General features: G+C 34.9%; 1 protein-coding gene across 1 annotated transcript; it reads left to right on the top strand.

Moving 5' to 3' along the window:
- Nucleotides 1-171: 171 nt before the first annotated feature.
- LOC126824784 (ADP-ribosylation factor-like protein 1) lies at nucleotides 172-8,009 on the top strand. The gene is made up of 6 exons (XM_050554167.2): nucleotides 172-340; nucleotides 3,024-3,158; nucleotides 4,044-4,125; nucleotides 4,677-4,788; nucleotides 5,447-5,625; nucleotides 6,269-8,009. Exons 1-6 carry the CDS (start codon nucleotides 337-339, stop codon nucleotides 6,297-6,299), a joined length of 543 nt encoding a protein of 180 aa, XP_050410124.1. The 5' UTR covers nucleotides 172-336; the 3' UTR covers nucleotides 6,300-8,009.
- The last annotated feature ends 14,869 nt before the right edge of the window (nucleotides 8,010-22,878 follow it).

Here is a 22,878-nt window from a genome sequence, read left to right as displayed (position 1 = left end):
AATCATCAAGATAAGTTTGCTTTTAGAGTTTGAATCATTTAATCTTAATAATTTTATTTAAATAAGAAGTATTTTGGCATTTCTTTGAAATATTTTATCAATCTACGAAAATATTACACAAAGCCATAGCGAAATTTTATCCCATATCCAGTCTTTTAATGCTTTTGTACTCAATTACTTAGAGAGATCAGACTGGATAACCACGACAATAACAACTACACTAAACCGTGGACACGTCGTCTGGAACCATTATTATCTTGTCCAATCTACTATTTTTGTTCTATCTGTTAGTGTGGTGTTAAAAAATCCTGTATGAGAAATTAGTAACAGTGCAGAATGGGTATATTTTTTAAATTTCAGATTCGATTTCTTACTCTCATTGAGAGAGGTTTGGCATGTCACACTGTTGTCATCGATAAGTACAGTAGCTAGGCCTACAGACTACAGTAGGCCTAGTGGTAGTACTAGTACAGTGTCAGTGTGTGTAGTTAGTAGTAAGGTCTAGGCCTACTGTCTGAACCGTCGTCTTTTAAACAGATTTGTCCGAATATGAACAAACTACTTAACTTTGTTTACGTTATTATAAACTTACCTTTGTTTTTTTAAATTACCTCCGGTTAAATAAAATCCATTGTACAACCAGCGATTAAAAAAGTTCGCTCTTGTAAAATTGGACTCCTCACAAATTTGGACACTGAGAAATAAAAAAATGGAAGATAATTACGTCACTTATTGGGATAGATCATTTTATATAAGGGGGTTGCAGCAAGGCTTGTCTATCGTAACGGTGTTTGGCTCTTTTACAACAATTCAAATTTTGTGTATGAATAAGCTATTGCTCTTGGACTAGTAATGAGTTTGGGTGTTTACAAACATAACTACGCCCATAGTCCGTTATTTTGTTTCGGTCTCGTATTAATTATTTTGTTAGAGAGTTGGGTGGGATTATTTCTTTTGAACACAGGTGCAGAACAAAAAGAACGACATTTGTTTTATGGGCCTTGAATCTCACCCTTGAATATCTTTAATACTTCCTGATGAACTTAAGCAATCCTGTCAATTAACCTCAGCAATCTGCTTTAGCCAAGGTAAATCCGTAAATGCCAATATATTTTACATTTACCTCGGCAAAATAAATAGCCGAGCTGAAGCCATTGAATCATTGAATAGGTATATAACGTTATTTTTTTTTTTATAAATACCAAAAATTATTATCAACAAACATTGGTTTAATTATCGGCAGATAGTTCCATTTCTTTCTAAATCTCTTTGAATATTATTTCCGTTGTGCAAATACTGTTCAGAATTTTATAATCGTGCGTCTCGGTAACACAATTGATTTGCAAAAATCCCGGCTTCATTTTGAAATTCTCAGGGCAATGTATCCATACGATTGTACTCTCAGTTATTAACTATATATTAAAGGGACTATCCCGATTTGAACAGAGTCTCAAAAATAAAAGTCTGAGTACGTATGAAATTTAAATGCCAAAATATAGAGGAATGGTGTAGTTACCTTGTCTCAAAATATTGAGTAGTTTGGACGTGAACGTCAACTGCTTATCCGGACACGTTACCCTTTTAGGATTTCGGGTCAACGTTTTCGTTTGGTGACCTGATAATCGATTCCCATTCCTTTAGAGATCTATACAGTGAATGACCCATGTTCTATACTTGATAATGAAAGGTTAATTTCACCTACACATTATTTTTATAAAATAAAAATCTGGTTTTATCCAGATACCGCATGGTACTGCTTGAAACACCGGTCTCCATTTCCAGATAAAGACTAGCGAGTTTAAGTTGTTCGAAAACATATCACAAATATTGAGTTAGTTGCTCGGCCCTTAGGTAGATAAGTGTGAGGGATTTCAGCACAAAATTAAGCAGTTTGAATTCTATTACCGTAAAAGGTACCATGTCATATGTGTTATTGTACATATGTATGCTACACAGATGCAGTGAAAATGGTTAAATTTAGAGCAAAACTTGCACAAGTTTTTCCACGGTCTGCATAATTAATAACACACAAGAACCAATAATACACGCAATCTGCAATGCTGCTTTTGACAAGTGATTTTTTGTTTTAGATACATTTCTATAAAGACAATAAACGACGTTTAGACAACCCAAACTGTTCTTATCAAGAATGTTTCGATTTCAGTATCGGTCGAGTAAAGTAAAAAAAAGTAATTTAGAGCATTGGGATTACACTGCATTATGAAATATGATCAATTAAAATTATGAAATAAAGTGTGTTTATTTATAAATGTTAGCCACAAAGTTGCCTATAATTGACAGGGATGTAATATAATTTATAAAAATATATACAGGGTATTTACAATTATGGGGTGATTTGTGATACAAGTATTTGTGTTATCGGTGATATATTCATTGTGAATAAAATTTAGTAGACTGACAATCAATTGTTTCCAAATTAATGTTATTGTCTTCAGTTGCTATTTTTGTTGCCCAAACTAAAACGATTGAAAAGGTTGTTCGCTGCTTTGATTGCAACACACGTGATTGTCCTTTACCCCCCTTCAACATATAATGATGGTTTAGCTCATCACATGACATGTGTAGTGTTGTGATGGACACAGTCAAAAATACAAGCAAAAGCATTGACTTTTCAAGAGATAACTTTTTTTTTTCGTTGGGGTATATTTAATTTTGCAATGGATTTTATTCAACCAGAGGGGATTTCACACACATAGGCAAGTTTTTAATAACAATTATTGATTAGTTTGTTCACAATCAAAGAAATCAGTTGAAAATTTACCACGGTTCAGATAGTAGGTGTAGGATAAAGCACGGGACTGAGGTTATGCTGGGGAAAGAAAGGCTGTAGAAAAAAACTGACAGGACAAGGTTTTTCTTTCGAGTGTTTTTTCTGAATCTGAAAACTTATAATCAAACATATCCACTTATAAAAACTACAGCTTACAGTATCTACCTGATTGTTGCAGTCTTAAGTTTAGTCAAGAAAAATTTATCAAAGTAACTTGTTTCTCTATTTTCAGGTGGCTTACTTAGTTATTTTTCTGGATTATTTGGAAATAAAGAAAGACGAATATTAATTTTAGGATTAGATGGAGCTGGTAAAACAACTATATTATACAGATTACAAGTTGGTGAAGTTGTTACAACTATTCCAAGTAAGTTTATCACAGATTTCATTGAAGAGAACAGATATTGCAGCAAATTCTAATATGTAGAGAATTTATATACATCCCTTGTGAAATGGTACATGTAACTGTGTGTTATTGCTTGGCAATTTATGGGAGTCACGGTGGCTAAGTGAGTAAGACGCTGGCTCGCTAACCTGAAGGTCGTGGGTTCGCTCCTCGTGTAAAATTTTCCGGTGTGGTTTCCCCATTGTCATGTGAAGGAGGGCCTGACAGAGATAGCTGTCTAGTCATTTGGATGGAACAAAAAAACGAGGTCCTGTGTACACATTGGCGTGCATGAAAAAGATCCCTTGGCAGTTGGAATTCGATATAAGAATAGACCGTAGCGCCACTGTTCAGACAAAATTTCCCTCATAGCACACTGTATAGTATTAGCCCATCTTCATTAGCCCAGTCTGAGCAGGACAGTAGGACGTTAAACCCAATAAGGCCCATGTCAATTCAATTTTTGAGCAATTTATCTTTATTAAAGTGCCTGATCATCATTTGAAGAATTTTGAATCCTTTGCTAACTACATATTAAATACGATATTGTGAATATTGAATCTCTAAAAGGATTATCAGACTTTCAGTCCAGAAAAGGTTAAATTCCATTCAGTATGTGCAAAGATACAATTCATTGAAACTTTGTCAACATTCAACATTCTCTGCAAACAATTTAAATGACATACATACCGCAGATATTTTGATTTTGTTTTCTTAAATAAATAATCAGTTAGCGTACAATTTAGCATGGATTAAACTGTGAAAAATTCAATATTGTCCAGAAAGTGCATATGGCAATCTTTCTCTTATACTTTTTCTTTGTTAGGAAATATCACAATTTAATTAGATTTTTTGTTTTCTTTTCAGCCATTGGTTTTAATGTGGAGACTGTTACATATAAAAATTTAAAGTTTCAAGTATGGGATCTTGGTGGACAAACAAGTATAAGGTTATTATCGCAATCTATATTTATATTGTATTTGTCGTCCCATATTACTTGTATGAATATCTTTCTTATTGCATAAAGACAAGTTTGATTGGGAGTGGACACAGAAAACCAGAATGTTTTGATAGTTAACTAAGTTGTAGATTGTAGTACAGACATGTACACTGTTCGTGCAACAGCGCATCGTCCTTTACAGAATAGTAGGTTCTATCTAATGATAAACAATCCCCTGCTACCATTAACATTTATATACACTTCTCTGTTCAATTAACTGGCTTTATGCAATTTTACTTCAAGGGGTAAACAGTTATTTGAAGAAATTAGGATAATTTTATTTGAAAGAAACTAAATCTTTTAACATATATTTCCTAACCGTTATTTATACTGGATATAAAAAATCTCTTTGAACTATATTCTTGATCGATTTAGCAGCAGTGTAGTAACAGATTTAGATCACTGTCTGCTGTGCACTTTTGTTCAATATAGGTATGAGTATGCACTATAGAAATTGGTTAATGAAGTGAAATTTAAATTTAATGTTTTTATTTTTACAGACCATATTGGAGATGTTATTATTCTAATACAGATGCTATTATATATGTTGTTGATAGTATGGATAGAGATAGAATAGGAATTTCTAAACAAGAATTAGTTTCTATGTTAGAGGTAGGTAAACAATTATCTATTGAATTAATATGTACATGTATATGTATGGAAAGCATATAAATATAAATTGGCCATAAAGCCACTGGTTGTTCTTTGCATATTTCAGAAAATCTCACAACTTAATTTACCCTAAATGTATTTGGAATGGTTGTTTAAATTTTATAAAATAACTAAAATATCAGAAGACAATAATCTCCCAGATTTGTTTCAGTCAGATTAACAAGAGACCCATCAAAGATTTCGGCTTGCTTAATGTTGACAAATGTTAAATTCATATATTTTTGTACATTTATTTTGAAAATTTGCGTGTTGAGAACTAGAGAATCATTAGTCAGTAATAAACAGTAAGTGTATTCCATAGAGCTGTGTCCACTGTATATTTATTTTAGTTACGAAATGTTATTGAAAGAGTATAATATACTACATGCAGATTTGAAAGTCAATCTTAACAAGAGTTATTGCCCATTTTTCATAGCTCAAACTTACCTGTATCTCACATCAAAATCTTTTTTGAAAAAATTTTCAGATTTAAGACCAAAGTGGGGGAACTATGATCCCTTGAAGCTGGAGACAATAAAAACTAAGGTTTGTTTGTGTAATTATGTCTGACTATACAATATACAATACATATTAACTTTATTTGTTTGTATTTCTTCAGGAAGATGAATTAAAGAAAGCGATATTGGTAGTATTTGCCAATAAACAAGATATTGAAGGTGCTATGACAGTCTCAGAAGTAGCTAATGCATTAGGTTTACCTGCACTTAAAAACAGAAAGTACCAGATATTTAAAACATCAGCAATTAAAGGATTAGGTTTAGATGAAGCTATGGAATGGTAAGTCAAAAAAAGTACATTGACTGTGTGATCATGTAGCCGTATTGGAAATCAAATTTTATTCAGTGGGACTGCCCTATGATTTAAAAAAGTATGTATAGAGTTGAGTCCTAAGTTAAGGGGTTGTTTGATTGTTATTCTAGAACATTCTGAATTGACTGAATTGCAATTTAGTGACACATTTTTGTTGGGGGGGGGGGGGGTGTTTCGCTCTTTGGGGGTCTTGACCGGTTAGCAAAAAAAAATAATTTTTGATATGTGATTTGAGTACATGTGTATTTCCAAATTAGACTGTTTGCAGAATCTAAGACAAGTCTGATGTTTTACCTGTTATGTGGTGAAAATTGTAACTTATGTTTACAAGTGACGCAAATTCATTTAGTGGTTTTCAAAGAGTTAAAAAAAAACGCTGGCACAAAATACCTCTTGGTGGATCAATGCTTCAATTTTCTCTAATTAGGAGAGTGTATGGTTATTTTGACTAAATTAATTACATTTATTATCTTGTATTTCCCTTTGAAAATGGTAGTGATGATTCCTCTGTAAGATAGTGCTTCACCACTTTAAAATTTTAAGCTCTTGCATTTCCCTTTGAAGATTGTAGTTAAAATATAGCTTTATTATTATGATTAATATATTTCAGGTTGTCAAATACAGTTCAACAACAGAAATAAAGTTTCTTACTTGTCATCATCAACTCATCATCGTTTTATGAATATATGAAATCATTCATGATCAAATCAGTGAAGAACAATTTTGATTTGTCGGGCATTATTCAAAATTGCTTAAATAAATTGATGAGGAGAATATAATTTATAGGTCCCATAATTTAATGTATTTTATTCACCATTTCTTTGTTTGAATAGGAAACTTCTGTCTACAAACAGTACAGAGTGACATTATCTTAGCTTGTGGATAAATTGTTTCATTTATTGTCATAGCCTCTGTCATCAAAACTACCAGTATTGCACATAATAGTTTTGTTAATGATAAAGACTTCCATTGAGAACACCCAATTCTGAGATTGATTGATACACACTGTGTGTATTGTCTGTTTGTATATGATCTATAACTATTAAAGATACAAATTATTATTTGTGTATAAATGTAAATAATTGATAATATTATTGTATTGTAAACAGAATATTTGGTTGGTTGTTGATGTTGTATAAAATATAGTAAAACTAAAATGTGGCTATTAATGAATTATTGATTTTAATAAATAATGCTTGGGAAGTATCTTAAATTGGCTTTTAGTTCACTGGCTGATTTGACTGCACAACTTAAACTGTATGCATAATTTGAAATATATCTGCCAATCCAGTGCTAAGATATAGACCATCTGCTGCATTACAGATGGGGAACCACGATGACTCAGTGAGTAAGACACTGGCTAGCTAGTCTGGAGGTCGCAGGTTTGCTCCCGGTGTTGGCCGAGAAAGTTCAACATGATTTTCAGGTGTGGTTTCCCCTTGTCAGTGGTGCAGGATGGAGGGCCAGACAAGGAAAGCTGTCTAGTCATTCAGATGAAATGGAAAACCAAGGTCCCGTGTACACATTGGCATGCACATATAAGTTCCCACAGCAGTTGAAATTTGATAAAAGTCCGGGCAGAATTTCCCTCATAGCACACTGCCTGGCATATGCCTCTTCTCATTAGCCCAGTCTGAGCAGACTAGTAGAACATTTAACCCCATTTCATTTCATTTCATTGTGCATTACAAATGGCACACACATTGTAACCATGAGTGGTTTTCAAGCAGTAAAATGTAGCGATCTTAAGGACCATTTGACAGATTTATCTTAGATAATGTATGCAATATAATTTGAACATGTCTTATGTTACTGTATACTCAAATCAGCCATTGTCTTCTATAGAACTAATATAACTTAATGTTTTGGGTTATTGTATGTTTTATTTGGTGAAATATACCCAGAAATATAATGAATTTTAAATCTAAATATGTATAATTGTTGGGGTTTTTTTTTCTCATCTTAACTTATTTTATGTAAAATATAAACTTATTGAGTTCATATTATGATGTAAATAATATGTGGTGATTTTACAATTTTTTTGACCATTATGAATGTATTGTAAACTACAGCAGATCTGATTGTCCAGGTTTCCGTGTATTGACTTGTTAATTGAGACACAGTACATACCAAGAACCCTACAACAAGTTATAAATGAAAGGGTTGCAAGCACACTAGGGGGTATGGATTAGAGGGCTACTTCCAGCAAAATCTTGTAGGTTTCCAGATGCTTTCGGATGCAATCTAAAGCCAGTTACAATTCATATAACAAGTCTGGGGCACCTTTGATAACATGTCTGACAATTTAATAATGTATTAATTATTAATAAAAATATGTTGTAGAATTACAATGTTTATTGTATGCATGTTATTTCCACTTCATACCGAAATCGTGTCTCCTCCGTCTTCATTAGCCCAGTAGGAGCAGAACCGGACGTTAAACCCCATTTTATTTCATTTGTTTTTTCCCCAAGCTTGAAGTTTAGACTGTAGGTGTATGGTTCAGTATGGTATCCAAATGGGCTACCCAAAGTATCTTTTGCCAATATGGTTTCCACACGCGGGATTATACCCATTGCATGCCTCATTCGTATAAGCATTCGTGAAATGTATAACATTCAATACGTTGAGTAGATTGGATGTCAATCTGGAACCAGTATGGTATTCACATGGATTTAAACGGACTAAATATATTGATTAACCGACTTAAGATGTTGCACCCCCCCCCCCCCCCCCACACACACAATGGTTCCCGTAATTTATCGATAGCTTAAACAAAACATAAAACCCAAACAAATAACGTTTCTTTGAAACAAAAGATAGAGGAAATCAAACGGTGCGGGTAGGTACATGGGGAATCAACCCATCATGATAACCTTTATTAAGGATAGGCTTCGTACTTGAAATGATACAAACGGATTGATTTATGGATGAATTTATTCACAAACATCTACCCTGAGTGCATAAACCAGCAGGAAAAGAAGTAATCATTAAAATACAATATTTCTATCTCGCCGAAATATAAAAAAACGTGTGTGTATTATCATATCTCTTTTGAACTTATAAGTATTATTTTAATAATAGTTTCGCACGGTACAACATTAATCGCATATTAATAAACCGGTTGTTTTGTTCCTTTTTTTATACGTCCATCTGTCGTCCACAATTTCTTGTGAACACTCTACAAACTACATTGAACATCTGATTGTTCTTTAAATTTATATACGTTTTTGCACGAAAAAGCCTTTTTTTTTAATTTCAACAATTTCCGTTAATTTCTTCTCGAGGTATGGCACTTGTTACACTTTGTTGAAACTTGTGGACGCTGTAACGACAAAAGTTATCTTCCGATCGGTATGAAATGTATATGCATCATATAAATCAATGAAACGAAAACGCCAATTAGAGTTATGGCCATTTTTTCACGTTGCTAATCCTTGTGAACGCTCAAATTACGAAAAATATAATCTGATCTGTATGATATTGATATCATTGTCTTGAAAATGCCCTCTCTTCCCATTATCCACAAAAGAATAAATATACTCTTCAAAAAACGTAGGGGATATTCAGAAACAATACAAAACTGCGGAAATGCGCTGCTGTTTTTATTAGGGGTAACCAGTGTATGTTAATAACAGGCCAATTGCCTACACATGAACACAAACAGTTCATATGGGCAGTTTATCTGACGGCCCCATTTCACTCGCAAAGAGATACACTGTCAAAAGTGAAAATGGACGTTTTTCATTTTTGTCTTAATAATGAGTAATTGCTCCACCAATCCTCAGACATTCAGCAATTCGTAGTGGCATGATCCTAATCAACCGTCCAATCACCATTTGGAGCAATATGACCCACTCCTCTTGCAGTGCCACGGCCAATTCTTGCAGTGTTGTCGGTTGACGTTGACGTCGACGAACACGTCTCCCGATCAAATTAAACGTAACGCACTAAAGCAAAGATACACTAAACAGTAAATCTTATGCAAGAACCGATAGGAAAGCAAACATGGATAGGATAAACCAGCAAGCGGCAGTTTTCATCAACCCTTCCTTGAAGTGTCAAATTTGACAATGAACCCCTCCCACGTGTATGGCGCTATTGCGTGTCGGACGTGCAGCTCCGTGGTTCTGTTGGGGGCGATAAGATCTTCATATATGAACATACTCTCAAAGCATGTCAAGTATCTATGACTATCATATCACAACCTGTATAGGTATTTGCATTTCAATATCCCCTACTTTTTTTAAGAGTATATATGAGACAACCCGTGTCGACTGCGCGGACGATTTAGCTGTTGTTGATGTATGTTTCGTTGGCCGGCAACTTATCTTTTATCAGGTGCTTATTTAAGCGTGTGCTTACCAGTTATCTTAGTAGAATGCTATTTGTGTCTGTCTTGAAAGACAAATATTTGTTGGGAATGTTTCCTTGCACAGAAATAAATTGAAAAATTAATAGCATTGACGCGTCAAAGAACATATTTTTAGGTATACTAGTCTCTTATTTAGAGTAAACAGCTATACACTTCTATTCAAATATAGATAAAATATGGAGGATTATATAGATTTCCTGAAGATGCAAGGCGATTGAAAAAGTAATCCTTATAGATACATCAAAAGATGCATGCAAAGATTAAATAAAATGAAATGAAAAAGAAAATCTCTTGGTTATGTAAACTCGCTAAATAACAAATGGTGGTGCAGAGAAAATTCTCTTGGAGTTATATCTGTCTTTTTATTGATTTATATATTTTAATTAAAGGGGAGAATATGGAAGAGAATGATGAAGCATTTTGGAATGACACACTTAATTAGAGATGACCCTCTTAACTGATCAAGCATAGGCTATTATCGGACCCATCACACCGCCACTTCACGCATACATCAGAATTATCAGGCAATTGTCTTTGCAAATTATCAGTTTCATTTAAATATATTGATTAGAAATGCAATCATACAATGCCCACGCTCATCATCGGGTTCTTATAATACAGTGTTCGCGCAGATAGCATTAAGGTAAGCAATGTTTATCTCGCGAATCTATTACACTACCATTATTCAAACCAATATTATGCTGCAATCTTTGCAACTCTTTGATATGAAAAAGGATGGGTGACTGGGTTCAAAGGTTTATCAATGTACTAACAATATTTCATGTATCGCATTTTATTCTAAAATTAAACAAGGTCTTAGATAGAAAGACAAACGTTTTAATAAAATAACTACATTTTGATATGCATACTTGATTAAAATTTTGCCTTAGGAATACCCAAAGTTTAAATTCAAATGAAATGAAATGAAATGGGATTTAACGTCCTACTGTTGTTTAAATTCAAACGTTATTGTCCATTTTGTTACATATATAAGCTAATATTATACCAATTACACAAACTAGAAATTATAAGATTGCTATTCTATTTCAAATAGATCTAAATGCGTTCCACAAAACATAATATAATCTAAAATATATATTTTCACACTAAATGACTACTTTCAGAAAATAATTAGATTTTACCCGGTCCACTGAATCGAGAGGATTTATCAAAACTAAGTCTGTATTATTATGGTTCTTACTGGATGAAAGCAAAATTGTCGGACATGTAGTTCTGATTCAGATATTGATGTAAGCTATATTTTTGCAATTCGGATTTAAGTAGCGTCCTGTTTAAAATGAGTTCGCAAATTTGATTTCATTCAAATTTGGGCAATACAATTGAATTTGAGTAAATTAAGTTTTGTGTCGACTTTTCCAACAACTGAGATTGAATTACCATAGATATTTACGACTATACACTTAAATTTCTATCTAACGCAATTTAAGTTAATAGGGCCATCTTGTTGTGATTCGAATGAAATAAACACATTTTTAAATGACGAGTGGCATTTTATTACGTGTGATAGATATTATAGCCGCGATGCTGAATGTTTTAAAACGAAGAACCGAGAGAGGTATATTGAAATTGGTCTCCAAAATGTATGGGGACCATGGCTAGTGAGACCTATCTAGTCACTTTTATACTTCAGTTTGGGTGTATATAATCATTAGGGCCATGAGAGGACGAACCCTGTCGATAGTCAGCATTTTAGGACCTTAAGTTTTGGAATTACCCCCATCCCCACCCCTTGCCGAAAACCCTGTGAACGCGACAGAGGCTATATCTTTTAATTATTTGAGGGAATATGGGTCATGCGAGGACGGACCTTCAGTTCCGGAGTTACCCCCTCCCACTTTCCGAACCGAAAACCATCTGAACGCGATAGTGGCTATATTTTCTAACGGATCTTTTTTGAAAATTAGGAGGAAGCATCTGTCCATGAGAGGACGAACTCTATCCACTTTCAATCAATGTTGCTTATGTTTTAGAGATATTCCCTTTTCCGAAAACCTTGTAAATTTGGTATGAAGCATTGGAATAATCATAAAAGAACGAACTCGATCGATATTCAGCGTTCCACAACCTTCCATTCTAGAGTTACCTTCCTTTTTTTTAAAAGCCTTGTGAATTCGATAGCTGCTAGAAATTTTAAAATTTTATTTTTCGAATTTGGTGTGAAGCACCGAGGGGACACAACAGATCGGTATTTAGAATTCCATAAACGTTCGGCCCAGAATTACACCCCTTTTCAGAAAACCTTGTGAAGGCTGTAGTCTTTAATGAATTTGTTTTAAATCTGGTGTGAAGCATGAAGGAAAGGAAAGGACGAATCCTATTAAATAATTAGTTTGTTAATTTTAACATCCAATTTTTCTTTTTGGATAAGCTGCTACCAAAACATTTAAAATGATAAGGAAATAAATATAAAAGTTTGGCTTTGTACATACAAATAAAACTGATAAATGGTACAAAAACAAAGTTAATCGTAAACTCTGAATGCATGGTAGGCTATACGAAAGAAGAAATTGGGAGGATTAAAAATTCGGGTATTTGGGGAATTTGGTTAAATATCCTTTCCCACAAAAGTATTTATCAGGTGATTATTTCCAAATAAAAGTATGGCAATTTTGGTATATATACTATTCAAAAAAAGTAGGGGATATTTGATTTTTAAGTGTTATTAAAGTCACCTAATGAAACTGACGAAGAAACAAATGACAAAATGAAATGAAGTTCACATTCATCGATTTATTCCAAATGATCGTTAGACTAAGTAAGGCACAGACTGACCATTATAAGGGTAAAATGATACCCGGGGTCAAACAGCAAAGTTACCACAGCATCACAACCAAGTCAGTAACGGGTAAATCCTCCTCTGTTTGCCAAACAAGCATTGATCCGACGTGGCATACTCCTAATGAGACGTCTAAGGTCATTTTGGTCTAGATTGTCCCATTCCTGTTGCAACGCAGCAGCAAGTTCTTGGACATTGGCAGGACGTTGTTGACGTTGACGTAACCTCTGTCCAAGCATGTCCCAGACATGCTCGATGGGGGAGAGGTCGGGACTCAGTGCTGGCCAAGGTAATGTGGTGATGTTCTGTTGTTGGAGGTAACCTGTAACGATCCTGGCCCTGTGACATCTTGCGTTGTCATCCTGGAAGATGAAACGGCGGCCATGACGTCGTGCGAACGGCACAACATGGACTGCCAAGATGTTGTCCCGGTAGTACTGGCCTGTAACACGCCCTGCAACAACATGTAAAGCCGTTCTTCCAGCAACAGTGATGCCTCCCCACACCATAACAGAACCACCCCCAAATCGATCATGTCTGATGACGTTAACGTCTTGGAAGCGCTCGTTTCGACGACGCCACACCCTCCTACGTCTGTCCAAAAAATCAACAGTGAACCTTGACTCATCTGAAAACATCACATTGCTCCAGCGTCGATTATCCCAGTGTTGACGATCCCTACACCAACGACGTCTTGCCTGAATGTAATGATCTCTCAAACAAGGGATCACGCGAGGACGTCGGGCGCGAAGGTGACCCCTATGCAGTCGATTCCGAATCGTCTGGCCACTCACTCTCACACCAGTGTCTGTTTGAAGACGAGCGCTGATCTGATTTGCTGTGATGACACGATTTCTCAAGGCCAAGGTACGGATAAATCGATCCTGGGCTTGAGTTGTCGCCCTTGGTCGACCTGAGCGTGGTCTGTCCTGTACAGATTGTGTATCACGGTATCTGGACCATAGCCTGCTTATGACAGACTGAGAAACATTCATCGTCCGCGCCACAACCGCCTGTGTTGTGCCGATCTGTAGCATGCCAAGGGCACGTAACCTTTCATTTTCGGTAAGCCGACGCATATCAAAATTTGTTTTCTGGTCACTAAAACAATTAAACTGATGTTTCCACCCTGGAATTCAATGCCACAATGACTGTAACATTCAAAGTCAGAGTCGTGCAAATCTTGGGTTGGACCCCCATGATGATCCCAAGCATCACCTGCATTCCATGCGGTAGCTATTGGTGCGTTTGGGCGTCACATGTAACTGGAAATGTTTCTTCTGTTAGGTTCTATAGTGACTTTTTTCGTAGTCATTTGCATATTTTAGTATTATGCCCCCAAAATCAAATATCCCCTACTATTTTTGAATAGTATACATGTATGGAAATGGGAAACACCCAATCGTTCTAGATTCCTTCAAAAACACTCATGAAGTCACTAAATCAATGTTGATTTAAATTGACAAATACATGGTGTTTGCAATGTCGAAGACTGTGGATGATATTGAGTTGCATTCTTTAAGTTTTCTGTTAAATTATGAATTTCTGTCAATTATGTGCGGATTTAAGCTGTGGTGAATCTCAAAATAATTGATTGAATTTTGTTTTATATACCATAGCATATGCTGAAAGATATATTATCGTATGTAAACATTTTGTTTAATGGACTATATTCATGTATGTTTTGTAAACAATATAGCTACAAGGGGATTATTAGTTGTAATCAATATTTTAAAATATATAAGAGCATTTAATTCTTTGAAAAATGCCAATGTGTATCGGAAAAGTGCCAACGTCTACTAAATAAGCAATGCTAGTTGTTTAATTGGTTGTGCGAGAATCTATTTGATTATGACCTTATGTTATTCGATATAACTGCAATGCTTAACAATTTGGCACCCCAAATATCACACTGAAATGAAATATGGGGTTTAACGTCCTACTTGTCTGCAGATAAACGAACACCATACTGTGTGCTATGAATGAAATTTGGCCCAGACAGCGGCTCTATAGACTACTCTAATATACGTTTATCACAAATGTTTTTATTACATAATCTACTACCCAGAAGAAAGTGAGAAGGTTGCCTAAAATTCATCGGAACGTTCACGGGTTGTGATAAATCAGGGATATTACTATACCTTGATCATTTACCGTGAACTGTGTTGATTTTTTACTCCCCTATTCAATGTTGTTGCTGACCGAGTGTAGTTATAAATACTAAGGGTCCTTTTCATTACGCAAATTTCCTTTACTTGTAATTCGGCTCGTGTTGAATTCTGTTACATTTCAATTCTTTGGAATAACACCGTATATGTGAATGTAAACGACCGATAAAGATTATATATATATATATATATATATATATTTTAAAATAAACTCAATTTCATTTTTTCTTTTAAAATAAACTCAATTACAGTTTTTAACGTATTGTACATTTTACGATAGTATCAAACTGTCAATGTGGCATGTGGGTGTTGAAGGATGGGGTATGGCGATGGGCACTGGATTGGCCATTTTTTATACAATGGACTGTTTGCAAGACAGATAGAGATGATCGTAAAGTGATGAATGATGATAAACGGGCATAAATAAAAACAACTTGAATGATTAGAAAGATAAACTGATATTGCCCCCATGACATTGACATTTTGTTCAATAACTCTATTTGAAAGCAAAATCCAGAATTCGGCGCTTTCTTTTTTTTTTTTCTTTTTTTTTTTTGATTTATAAAAGACAAAAGAATGATTAATTCATGACGGATGAAACTATATGATCATTATGAGTTCATAACAGTAAACATATTTTTCTCAAATTCACTGGATATGGTTGTGACTGTTAAAGTGGGGTGATCATGGTAGCTTAGTGATTTTAAGTGTGGATGTGGTGTAGTCAATATGTCCGTCAATTATATAATATATCTAACCACACGTTCTTTTTTTATTAAAAGAATGGCCATACGAGTGTAAAACAATATTGCCATTTTAGGTTTACATGAATTAATATCGGAATTCATAAAAAGAAATGAAATGAAATGAAATGGGGTTTAACGCCCTACTGTTCTGCTCCGACTCTGCTAATGAAGACGGGCATGCGTCATGCAGTGTGCTATGAGGTTAATTTTGCCCGGACAGCGGCGCTATGGCCTACTCTTATATCGAACTCCAACTGGCAGGGGATCTTTTACGTACACGGCAATGTGTATATATACTAGACCTCGGTTGTTCGTCCCACCCGAACGACTAGACAGCTGTTCTTGTCAGGCGCTCATTTCTGCACCACTGATGAACTTGATCGGCCAACACCGGGAACGAACCTGCGACCTCTTAATCACTAGACCCAGTTACTTCTCAGACCATTCGTCATACACGGCACAATGATGTCAGGGAAAACCAGGAGGAAATTATTAATCGGCCAACACTTGGATCGAATCTGGAATTTCCTGGTTAGTAAGTCAACGCTTTACTCTCGGTGGCATTGTGGCTCCCTATTGTCATTATGCAAGACAGTCCATTGTGACTCACCACTGTCATACAAGACAGCACACTGTCCATTTTGACTCCCCACTGTCATACAAGACAGCATATAGTTATACAAGACTGTCCATTGGGACTCCCCACTGTCATACAAGACGGCACACTGTTACACAAAACAGTCCATTATGTGACTCCCCACTGTCACACAAGACAGCACACTGTTACACAAAACAGTCCATTGTGACTCCCCCATTGTCATACAAGACAGCACACTGTTATATAAGACAATCCATTAAACATACATTATGCAAGAGCTAAATCTGCCTATGGCAGGTCTTTCTTTAGGCCTGAAATGTTATATAAACTATTAATTAGACATTTATTAACAAAACAAGACCATAGTCGACCCTCGATGGCATCGGATACTCGAGATTTTAACTAGATTAAAACGGTTAGCCATTTAAAAATTTAATTTAAAAATGGGAAAGCGAGGCTAAGTCCCTATTATACCAGTGCCCTGGTTACCACTGTGCACACATCTTGTCAAAACTACAAGCAATGATAACTTGGCTGAGAATGAAGTAATTTGAATGAAATTTTCAATATTTTCTTTTTTTATCATCTATTTTTGAATTATTATAGCAAGAATGACCAACTCTTTATTAAACTCTTAACTAATGTATCTTTAAGTGTACTGGTTTTTTTAGAAAGTCAAGTTAAAGGAAATGTGGTGATATATTGTGGCATAACATGAATCATTTTCTTATTTTACAAAAATACCCTCACAAAGCAACACACTACAAATATATCGAAAAATCGTGTTGTCAATTCATTTAACTCCTTCAATAAAGGATCCAACCACTCAAGATAAAGCCCACGCAAATGTTTTCCTACAAGGTCTATGAGCAAAACATAGATCTTTCAGAAGAATGAATATATGACAAGAAACGAGAATATAAAAAAGAAATACAATTTCTGTATATTTCAAACGATTGTACTTTCTTGAAACAAGTATTCTGTATTCGACAAGAACACTATAATCTTTCGAGATGTGTTTTTGTTCTTACTTCAAGAATCCTAACAAAAACTGAAGATACATGTATTTAGCCAGGTCATAGCGTTAAAGGGTGTATAGCCACATATTAATGTAATTTGAATTATATAAAGTGATTTACGTTAAAGTTTTAAAAGGTAATTGTAATTTCTAATGGACTATGTTCGGTGAAATACGTGAACTGTCCAAATTGAACGGGGACCGTTTACACCTGTTTAGGCCATATTGCACGGTTTTCTTAATTATTTTTTGTCGTTTGTGAATCAGCCATAACGAATTACTTCTGCATTGTCTTGTAGTATATGTTTTTCTTTGTTCATTACAAATGGCGCCAACTAAGCATAGAGTACACGGCTCGTGTACTCATTTCATAATGTTCACTGTGTCTTAAATGTTGGATATAGGATTCCATATTTTCACGACAAGATAACAACATCAATATTGATTGAAATGGACCAATATTGAATTCTTATTCATGTTTTTAATTTCGAATATTGTGGATAATATTAAGTTTAATATTAAGGTTTAGCTCCTTTAAATCAATGTACGTTACTTTTTTTTCCCAAGCTTTGAAACAAGGCATCGACAAAAAAGAATCTGCTGATCTTGTCAAGCCCTGTCTTGGGACTAGTCGTTCGAATAGCTTACACGTTCAATCAGTGTACAAGTTGCCATACGGATAGTTCGGAAGATCACCGTAAGCCAAAGAAAAATGGAAGACAGCTGTCTATGAAATATTTTCATTAGCATTCCCATTAAAATAATCATATGTTAGTTTCAAAATGACAGTTCCTATCCATTACTTATGTTGGTTATAGCTTTTATGTCACGAACAACACAACACCATTCTCACTGAGATTTTTTTATATAGCAAATGGAATTTATAATCTAGACGCTTAGACAAGTGGATAAACCAAAATTAAATTTTAAAACTGCCGTAATAATGTAGGACAAACAGGAATACTTGATCGTGTAGTGGCCTAGAATTTCAATAAATTAGTTAAGAGAAAACTCGTTGAGTTAACGATTTTCACGATGGCAATTTGTGTCAATTTATCCAGCTGAGTTCATTCTTTAATTATGTAGTAAAACGTAGAGGTGACAGAAAAATGATCATAATCCGAAAATCCATAGTACACATGACATTTTTTTCATCAAAATCATTGGCAACAATCCACCAATGGAAAAATTAGATTTTGACACATCTTATGGAAAATTATAGCAATGGTTTAATGACAGCAAACTGAACTTTCCCCCGATAATCTCTTGGTTGTGCCATAAATGTCATTTTTTTGTCTAACAAACATTATGCGAATACCTGTGCGTTTGTGTGTGTGTGTGTGTGTGCGTGTGTGTGCGTATGGGTGTGTGTGAGTGTGGGTGGGTTGGTGTGGGTGGGTTGGTGTGTGTGGGTGTGTTGGAGGAGGTGGGGGTGTCCTCACTTATTCCCGTTAATGCTGGAGGGGCGGAATTTTATTGTAAGTTAACAGCTAGTATTTCTGTTTAATTAAACATGCATTATGCAAGAGCTAAATCTGCCTATTTGCAGGTCTTTCTTTAGGCCTGAAATGTTTTCTAAAGTATTAATTAGACATTAATTAACTGATCCAGGCCTTAATCAACTCTCGATGGCATCAGATTTCTCCGATATTAAATAGATTAGAATGGTTCAGCGATACTTTGATTTAATCAAATATGGAGGACCGAGGCTTAGCTTCGATCAACCAATACGGTGGTTGAAATTATTGCACACGTCTGTCAAACCTTCAAAGGCTAATATCTTCGCTTGCAATTCAAATTATTCATTTTACATCATCTACTTTCGAACTATTATAGCAAGAATGGCTAGTTCTTTATCTAAATCTTACATAATGTATCTTTAATATTGGCTTCAATTTTATTTTTGGGTTGTTTATAATTTATCTACTCAAGATTGATCTGCTATGGTCGCAGAATCTGATTGGGCGACTACCAATCAATCTACCCATCCAAACCTGTGATACAGAAACTTCCACGAACACCCCTGAAAGGCTTTGATTATCGACATGATTGATTGGTTGACCCAGCAAGATTAAAAGGTGCGATTAAGCACCCATCACAGTCCCAAAAACTCGATTTCTTGCACATGACTACAGATGTCAATGGGGTGACTAAACGGTGTGAAATTAACATCTAATATAAATTAGTTTAATTATAAATTACTTATAACTTACTTATTCTCAATTGTAGCTTCAGCTTCTGAAACAGGTTAGAAATAGCGTCGAAATGAAATTAAAATGAAACAGGGTTTAACGGCCTACTTTATTTTCCTGCGCCATGTCGGCTAATGGAAACGGGAAAATGGCAACGTGTAAGAAACGGCGTATTACTATTTCTAGAACACCTCATATTACTTCTTATTTTAGAACTTTGGTAGCCAGTCGATATAATTAGGTTAACAACTAACGTCATGCATCTGTTAAGAGAGCTAAACAGTTAGATATTCTATTTGAAGCATGGAAATTTGTGTAAACTTTGTTATACCATATAACATAGCTTACGTAAATGAACCCTCATAACAGTTAGGGGAAATTGAAAATTTGAGAAATGTATTAGTCGTTAATGATTGAACCGAGTAGAGAGATCTCGTAATTTTTGTAAACAAGATAAACTCCTCACTTGATGTGATCGTGTAAGAAATCAGACTATCAGGCTAGTTAATTCACAGGTTTATTTGTTATATCAATTCAACGATCTATTCGTCTACTTCAACATCATCGGATTTCCAATCATCTGATTGTTTTTCAACAGGAAAACGTAGGGGTCCACTTTGATTCAAACGTGACAACCGTTAAAACTTGTCTGCAGTAAAATGGCCTACGCAGTATCTCGTTGTTCATTTATAAAAATAATATCTACAAAATATTTAGATTTAATAGTCCGTAATTTATTCGGCACTAAAGGCATTAACGCGCTTGTAGAACAATCCATTGTTTTATCCTTATAAAATAAGAACCGCCTTGGAATTTAATCCAATTACCCTGGGATTGTTTCGCTGGATCTAAGGTATGCCCATCTCTTATCACCATGGATGAACATTTTAGAGTAATCTGTTGGCTTGTCTCAATAATTTTACTAGTCTGCTGAGACCATGCTTGGAAAACATCGTTCCCCAAGTCTACCCGAACTTAGGTCAAAAATAACGCCAACAAACCGAAAAGTATATACTTTCTAACCCAAGTTGTCTCGATTTGTTTAATCCGTTAATTTATAAACTGGTCGGGTATTTCATTTGTAAAGTAGAAGTATTCATTAATGTTATTACATTTTAGCGAGATGTACAAACAGTATAAGGATGCGCAACTGTGGCGATTTAAACAAAACGTCACAGGGGGTAATGCAACTTGTCATTTACGTTGTCAGAATGAAAACAAATCCTTTATATGAAATTATTGACAAAATATGTGAATCTGTGCCGTAGCTAACTTATAGATTGACGGCTGTACTTTACCTTATGATTCCACGTTTAACTGAACCAGGGGGTCCTTACAAGGTCTTGTACTCTTTCATAGCTCAAGGATGACAAGTTCACATCAACCTAAATCCATAACATTTTACTCGGATTATTGTTTTGTTTTTATTTTTTATTCTCTTGAACCACTTGAAGGTGTGACTGACAATGTCTCACAAATGTAGGTTTTACCACAATAATTTGAGCAAGATTTATCACTGGGTCTTTATATTTGCTAATACTACGGGGGTTTGATTACCTCAAAAAGGAAATCATGAATAAAGCGCGGGAACGATGGTCAATACCGACGCGCAGCTAGGACAAACAAGTGACTACGGGGAAAACTCACACTACAACCTAAGAAAGGTTGCACAGTTCCATTTACAAATTTCAAACTCGATAATTTATATTACTCTTCAATCATTGTGCGCACCTTAACCCACAACATTTTTGTGGATTAAATCACAGATAATACAACCGATAGTAAAACCCGAAAACGTGACGAAGTGATTCATCAATTATTATTATATCGTGGGATAATTTCGCCTGAAAAACAAACTGTCCTAATTACAACTTTTCAGTTTTAGAAACAATGGATGTAACAGTTTTTGATTTCTGAATGTGAACTAGCTATAAACCACGTGTTACCACCTTAGTTCGTATTCAGGATGTTTAAACCCCCAAAATATCTGCAAAAACAGAACTTGAAACATAATATATATACTATCTCAAGATAATATGTTATAATCCATATAATTAAAACACAATCCATTTTCGTTTTTAAAATTTCATTTTATTTGTCCTTACGACACAGGGATCTGGAAGAGTTTTTAAATTAACCGCGTTCTATTTGGCGTGGAGGATTAACCCATTAAATGATATGCTTAGTCGTACTTTATGCGAAATGTGCATTCAATTTTCTTTAAAAGTTAGTTAATCAGTTAAATATGTTAATGTTTCTATTGAAACTGTTATTATCCACGTCATAATCAGCCTGCTGGTATATGAAAACATCCTTCGACCCGTTTTTCATGGGGCGATATCCGAAGATATTCAAGTTGCCAACTGACGTTTGATTTTGTGTGTTTGTGATCAACACATGTCGGTATCCGCATTTACGTGTATGTAATCGTATATAATATTAAGTCAATAAAATGGCTCTAGTGTTACAAACATAACCTGTGTGTAACATGGATGTAGAACTGGTATAGTGTGATGTAAACCATCTATTTACAACAAAAAGATGACGCTAAACTCATTTACTAATGTTGACAAAACGATTTCCTTTCCATTTATTTCTTGTCAATATTCAAGTGTGAAAGAGCAAAATCAGCTAGATCGGGCCGATTGTTTTATTCGCACACAGAAATATCGGAAATTGGTAATTTATAATTCAAATATTGAAACTTGCATAAAACATCCCTTTAGGACAAAATACGCGTGTTTAAGTGCTGGGATTGGTCGGATGCGGACAAATACATTTTATGATTGTAATTCAAGAGTTTTCAAGACAAATGTTCTTCTTGAAAAGGTACCTTAATTACAAATACTTTGCCAAAGTGGCCAACGTAAACGTCAATATTTTATTAGTTGTTTTTTGTTATATGGAATATTATTTTTGTTTATTATTGTAACAAGTTACATTTTTCGCAAAAAAAAACCCAACAAAATAGGCCTGCAGCCAAAATCTCTAGCGTGAAGTTCCGCTATAAGCTCCTCCCTAATAAACAAACTATACATTTTTGGAAAGTTTATAGCACCAGGAACACAAATCCAGTTTTTGGTGTGGCAGTTTACCAAGTAAAGCATAGTTCATAGATACTGCCAACCATTGGGGTCCAGTAAACGCAAGAACTATAGATCCACTCCGGGTGGCGCAAACTCTACTTACACCACCACAAACATGTTTAATGATAAATGTTAAAAAACTAAGAAATGTGTAATGATGCCTGCCAGTTTTAACATCTGGTTAATCGGTTTGGCTGCAATGTTGACAACTATGTTTACTTGACTGTAATGTTTACAACA

This window comes from Patella vulgata, chromosome 6 (genome assembly GCF_932274485.2).
Source record: "Patella vulgata chromosome 6, xgPatVulg1.2, whole genome shotgun sequence".
Classification (NCBI taxonomy): domain Eukaryota; kingdom Metazoa; phylum Mollusca; class Gastropoda; family Patellidae; genus Patella; species Patella vulgata.
The sequence above is the reverse complement of the archived record's forward strand: the minus strand, read 5'-3'. Positions and strand labels throughout refer to the sequence as shown.

Excerpts from the sequence above, each read along its gene's own strand:
- LOC126824784 (XM_050554167.2), top strand. Across the intron at positions 4,789-5,446 it reads AATTAGTTTCTATGTTAGAG|GAAGATGAATTAAAGAAAGC; the intron begins GTAGGTAAACAA and ends GTATTTCTTCAG. Across the intron at positions 5,626-6,268 it reads TTAGATGAAGCTATGGAATG|GTTGTCAAATACAGTTCAAC; the intron begins GTAAGTCAAAAA and ends AATATATTTCAG.